The 5435-nt window shown below is 29.8% G+C and overlaps 1 protein-coding gene and 1 long non-coding RNA gene across 6 annotated transcripts; one reads left to right on the forward strand and one right to left on the reverse strand.

Annotated features, from left to right (window-relative positions):
* LOC139824917 (uncharacterized) lies at nucleotides 1-1515 on the reverse strand. Of its 2 annotated transcripts, XR_011735349.1 has the most exons (5): nucleotides 1216-1515; nucleotides 932-1035; nucleotides 359-498; nucleotides 130-291; nucleotides 1-26 (listed from the first exon to the last, which is right to left on the reverse strand). It is a non-coding gene; the product is annotated as an uncharacterized lncRNA (long non-coding RNA). The 2 variants fall into 2 exon arrangements; XR_011735350.1 differs by lacking the exons at nucleotides 932-1035; nucleotides 1216-1515 and adding an exon at nucleotides 604-925.
* A 107-nt stretch (nucleotides 1516-1622) lies between these two features.
* Nucleotides 1623-5282, forward strand: LOC139824916 (dystrophin-like). Of its 4 annotated transcripts, XR_011735347.1 has the most exons (6): nucleotides 1623-1853; nucleotides 1973-2322; nucleotides 2394-2828; nucleotides 4128-4270; nucleotides 4578-4673; nucleotides 5197-5282. XR_011735347.1 is itself a non-coding variant. In XM_071797467.1 (5 exons), coding segments are annotated over exons 1-5 (1029 nt in total). In that variant the 5' UTR covers nucleotides 1623-1753; the 3' UTR covers nucleotides 4579-4723. The 4 variants fall into 4 exon arrangements, 2 of the variants coding, with proteins under 2 accessions (XP_071653568.1, XP_071653569.1); XR_011735348.1 differs by lacking the exon at nucleotides 4128-4270; XM_071797467.1 differs by lacking the exon at nucleotides 5197-5282 and having other exon boundaries at nucleotides 4578-4723.
* Nucleotides 5283-5435: the final 153 nt, after the last annotated feature.

The raw sequence follows: 5435 nt of genomic DNA on the forward strand, positions 1-5435 counted from the left end.
TTATTAAAATTGTTTGTATTTCGGAACTGGAAAAAATAAGAATTTATGTTGTAACATCAAACATATTAAAATAAAGGAATATGAAGAGAAACATATGTTTTATTACTTATATTATTATTTTTAACATACCTGTAAATTGATATGTTGCTTATTTTTTTGACCGCTTTGTTTAAATGGCATGTTTTTATTAGACATATCTCTTTTCATATCATCTAATTTCCTTTTTTTAATGCTTGCCAAGGCAGGAAATGATTCTGTGTATTCTGGTGTCTCTTGGGTTGTACCTACATACTAATTAAAAAAATATTTAATTATAAAATAATATATATTATTCAACTGAAAAATTACAAATATAAACCTTTAGTACAGAATCTTCTGCATCAGATGAAGGTATCTCCTCAAATAAGTTTTCTAACGGTACAGTCGTATTACCTTGAATATTACTGTCATCATTATTATCTTCCAATTCATTTTCACAATATGAATTTTGATTATTCTCTAAACAAAAAGATAATATACAAATAGTTTAAACAATTCCGAAGTTAATTTATAAATTATAATAATTTTTCATTAGAAACTTCTATTAGACGTATTTTTAACAACCTTTTATAATTTTTTTTAAGAGACTGGCTGCGTTTAGTAAAAGTAGTATTTAATAAGTGCTTAGATCAAAAGCCTAGCTTGATTATTATCTGTGATTAGAATATTCTTCTGTACTTATTATGGATCTAAAAATTTACATCAATCATAAGCATTAATCATTAAGCACTACTAACAATACGTACTCCCTTTAAAATTTGATGAATGCAGCCTATAAACAACTTAATTACATGGAACTTCTATAGAATATAGTTATGGAACTTATAGAATAACTTTAAATATTTTCTCTATTACATAATCACTTCCTACTATAAATTTTATTAAAACTCACCTATATTATCATTATCAAATTCATTAGTCAAACCATCAACTGAAGGTTTTATTATAATATCTTTTCCATTACAGGGTCATATTGACTTTCATGTGGTCCACCTCCTATAGTAAAACATATATTACTAATTTTACATTTTGTTATATAGATTTTTAGATAAAAAATTTTTATTGATATAGTAATTTCTATAGTAAATTATAAAATTATAACATTAATCTGGTATGTAGCATGGTATTTATTAGGTTGACTCTCAAAAGGATATAGGTTATGATAGACAAACTTACCTGTTTTATATAATTTGCTTCTTTCTTCAGCATAGTATTTTCGAGTTCTCTTTTTAGATTTTCCCAACAATTTTTCAATGTTACTGCATCACGAAATATATTTGATTCGCAATTAAATTTTTTACAAATCTCATCCCAACACTTTATTTTTTCTTTGGCGAATACTGCGTCAGTCTTTTTATTCTCTACTACATCTTTATATTTTGTTACTAATTCAATTAATAAGTATTTCTCATTATTTGAAAAATTTGTTCCTCTTTTTTTAGGATTACTCATTTTTAACTTCACGAAATTCTCAATTTTCACGATCTTCCTTACTGCTAGAAGGTTAGAACCGACGATCAACTTATGCATCATTTCATAAATTTACGCTCATAATCGACCAATCACAGGTTGTTAAAAAAGTTTTATTGCATAGAGTATAAGTTCACTTAAACGACGCCTCTCAAGAGTTGGTGGAATACAATTACATTTAAACTGAGCTCAAACCAACGTTCATTTTAATCGACGTTTAGGTGAACCTAGATTAATATCACTAATGGTGAAAACGGGCATTAAAGATGAATTGCAAGATGTAAATACTAAATGGAGTGATATTCTTATCATTTTGGAAGAGGAACAACAGACTCTTACCAAAAGTAAATAGAAAATAAAATACGTGTAATATAATGCAAAAGTGCTTGTTTTTTATCTAATTATTATATTTATATTATGTTATGACTTCATAAGAAATTTATTAATATAATGCATGTTTCAGATATCACAATTTTGCAAACGTTTAATACTGAACTTTCTACTCTTGAATCTTGGTTGGAAAAATCGTTATTGTATCTAGAAAATTTATCTAAAGACATTATGGATAATGTCAAAAAAATAGAGCATAAATTAGAGCAAATTCGTTTGTTTTCTCGAAAAATAAATAAAACAAAACCGCAATTAGAAGCACTTCGATTATTAGCAAATAGAATATTCGAAAAATCTGAACCTAATTTTGCAAGCCTGTTAAACAGCAAATTGGAAGTAGTAACATATAAATGGAACACAATTGTTAACGAAGCTAAAAGTTTAAACGACAAATATAAGAGTACTTTAAAGAAAAATGATAACGTAAGTATACATGATCTTTATAAATAAAAATAAAAATATTTTTTGTTGTATAATAATTTTGTTTTCGTTAGATTATTAATGGTATAGAAGATTTTACAAAGTGGCTGTCAAGTTTAGAAAAGGAGATACCAATAAAGTCAAAAATAACATCTTCAGTTGAGCTGTTTCAAGTTCGTGGTCGATATCAAGCGCTGAAAGACAACATTGACAAACGAGTGGAAGAATTTAGAAACTTGAACAAAATGGGAAATGATAAACTATTAAGTTCAGAAGGATCATCCGTTCAAGAACTTGGTAGACGCTTCACTTTCTTAAATGCACGATGGACAGATGTTACAGATCGTATATACAAACGCTATAGACATTTACAAAATGTTAGTCATGAGTACGGGGAATTTCGTGCTTTAATGGCACAGGAAAGTGATTGGTTGGATAAGTTAAACAAGCGATTAAAAAAATCGCCTAAAACTGCTGCAGACGCGGAAGAAATTTCGGAAGAGCTGGATGTGAGTAAATTGTTCAAATATAATAACTTACTCAAATTATAACAAATCATAACTTACGATAATTCACTCCGCGTAAACGGGTGATGCTTCCAGAGACCCTTATGTATAACTTTTGATTATTCATTCTGCGTAAACAGGGATCTCTCTCTGCTAAAGACCACTCTTTTACGCGCATTGAAAAATCACAAGTTATTACATAAACGCTTATTACATAACGCTCGCGTAAACGTAGTAACAGTTTCGTAACGTAATATTGAATTGGCAGCAAATAATGCTAGCAATATATATATCAGAAATATTATAAAAATGTCTGCTTTTTGGTATTATGTTTCGTTTGCTAGAGCTACTCGAACAATTTCATGAAGTAGTTATACTTCCTTTATCTTGTGAAAAACTTTATTGTTACTACGTTTACGCGATCGTTGCTTTTGTAGTAACGATAATTCCTTCGCGTAAACGGGATTTTCTTTTGCGTAAACGGGATTTTGTAGTAACTTACGATAATTTACTCCGCGTAAACGAGTAAATTATCGTAAGTTACTACAGAAGTAACGCTCACGTAAACGTAGTATGTGTATTTATGAGATTTTGTGGTAATATTATCTTATATTACGTTTATGCGAGCGTTATTTTTGTAGTAACTACGATAATTCCTTCGCGTAAACGAAATTTTGTAGTAACTTACGATAATTTACTCCGCGTAAACGAGTAAATTATCGTAAGTTATTACAGAAGTAACGCTCGCGTAAACGTAGTATTAGTAGCAAATAAAACAATTGGCCGTATTTGTAGTATGCGTTCAATGTGTTGATTAATGACTTTAATTAGAAATTACTAAACTGGGGCTCTACTCTTGAAAAATATCGCATACGATGAATATCACACTCTGCAACCAATAGCACACTTGCAAAGTGTGATTTTCTGACATTCCTAAAATATCGTATGCGATATTTGTCGAGGATAAAAAGCCAGCGGCACACGGAGATGTTTTCCGCTGGATTGCTTGCGATCTAGTAAATTATTAAAAATCTTGAGTGCTGAGTGGTGCAATTATAGTAATTTACTAGATTGCAAGCGATTCAGCAGGAAAAAACATGCACCGTGTGCCACTGGCTTAAAGTCCCTGCTCGCTGCTGCTGCATTTTACTGCCTATGAAAACCCACCTTTATTCTTTAGTATTGGCGCGTCCTGTGCAAGAATCAAACCGTTAACGTAGTTCATTTGTTTCAATCTATTAAAACCTACTGAAACCTGGATTGCTTCGTTGAAGATTCATTTAGTGTAAAAATTCATTTCAGTGTAAAAAAATGGCAAAATATGTGTTATTTGTATGCAATCACCATAAATATCACGTAAGAAGTAAAAAATTGAGGAAAATGACTGTTAAATGTGACAGAAATCGTAAAAAAAAAATGTTTTTTACGTGTAATTGCACAAAATAGTAAGTAACATTTTGTACTATCTAACACATCATTCCATATCCTATTAATTATTTCTACATAATTTTTATCTAAAATCTTAAACCAGTCTTTGATCATATCTTTGTCTGCAAAACACACTGTCTCCTTCTCCTCCTCTAATTAATATTTATTCCTATCCTCCATGTTTCCACATCTTACTTTTAGTAGTGCTTTAATACTATTCCCTGAATTGCCTTTCCATGTGTAACTCCCTCAAATATTTCGGACCTTTTATACTTCTTTCTAGTTTCTTATGAAATAATTGAAATTAATATTCTATTTTTACAGAAAATAAAGACCATCTTTCTGAAGTTGCTAAAAACTTAAATACAAATAATCCATGTATTGTTCTGGAAAATGTAAAATTAGTGGCCAATAACAACAGTAAGTAGTGTTAAGTACTGTTAGTAGTGTAAGTAGTGTTAGGGGGAGTCTCGTGTAACACGCTAAAAAGTAAGGTAACTTTTGAAATTTTTTTTTTGAAGAATTAGTGCGATCTGTTTCAAACTTTTACAGTATTTTATTATACATGTCAAAAAATAAAAAAATTTTTTTTTGTTAAAAAATAACAGTTGTGTTAAGAATTATGGAGGTTACGAGGCCGCGGTCTCGTCGCCGGAGTTGTAAATCGGCGGACGTTATAACGCCTGTTGTACTCGCCTGAAACAAAATAAAAAAAATTTTCTTATTCTTTATAAAATTACGTCGTCGATGAACCTAAAAAAGAAGGTTAAAACTGAAAAGTTAAGGAAACGACGGGACTTCAAAAAAATTGTAATTTTGACAAAAAAATTGTTTTTTTAAGTCCCGCCGTTTTCCTTAATTTTTCACTTTTACCTTTTTTTTAGGCTCATCGACGACGTAATTTTATAAAGAATAAAAACATTTTTTTTTATTTTTGTTTCAGGCGAGTACAACAGGCGCTATAACGCACGCCGATTTACAACTCCGGCGACAAGACCGCGGTCTCGTAACCCCATAGTTCTTAACACAACTGTTATTTTTTACAAAAAAAAATGTTTTTAATTTTTGAAATGTATAATAAAATACTCTAAAAGTTTGAAAAAAATCTGTTGCATTGATTTTTCAAAAAAAAATTCCAAAAATTACTTTACTTTTTAGCGTGTTACACGAGACTCTCTCCCT

The sequence above is a fragment of the Temnothorax longispinosus genome, unplaced genomic scaffold, assembly GCF_030848805.1.
Source record: "Temnothorax longispinosus isolate EJ_2023e unplaced genomic scaffold, Tlon_JGU_v1 HiC_scaffold_674, whole genome shotgun sequence".
Lineage (NCBI taxonomy): Eukaryota > Metazoa > Arthropoda > Insecta > Hymenoptera > Formicidae > Temnothorax > Temnothorax longispinosus.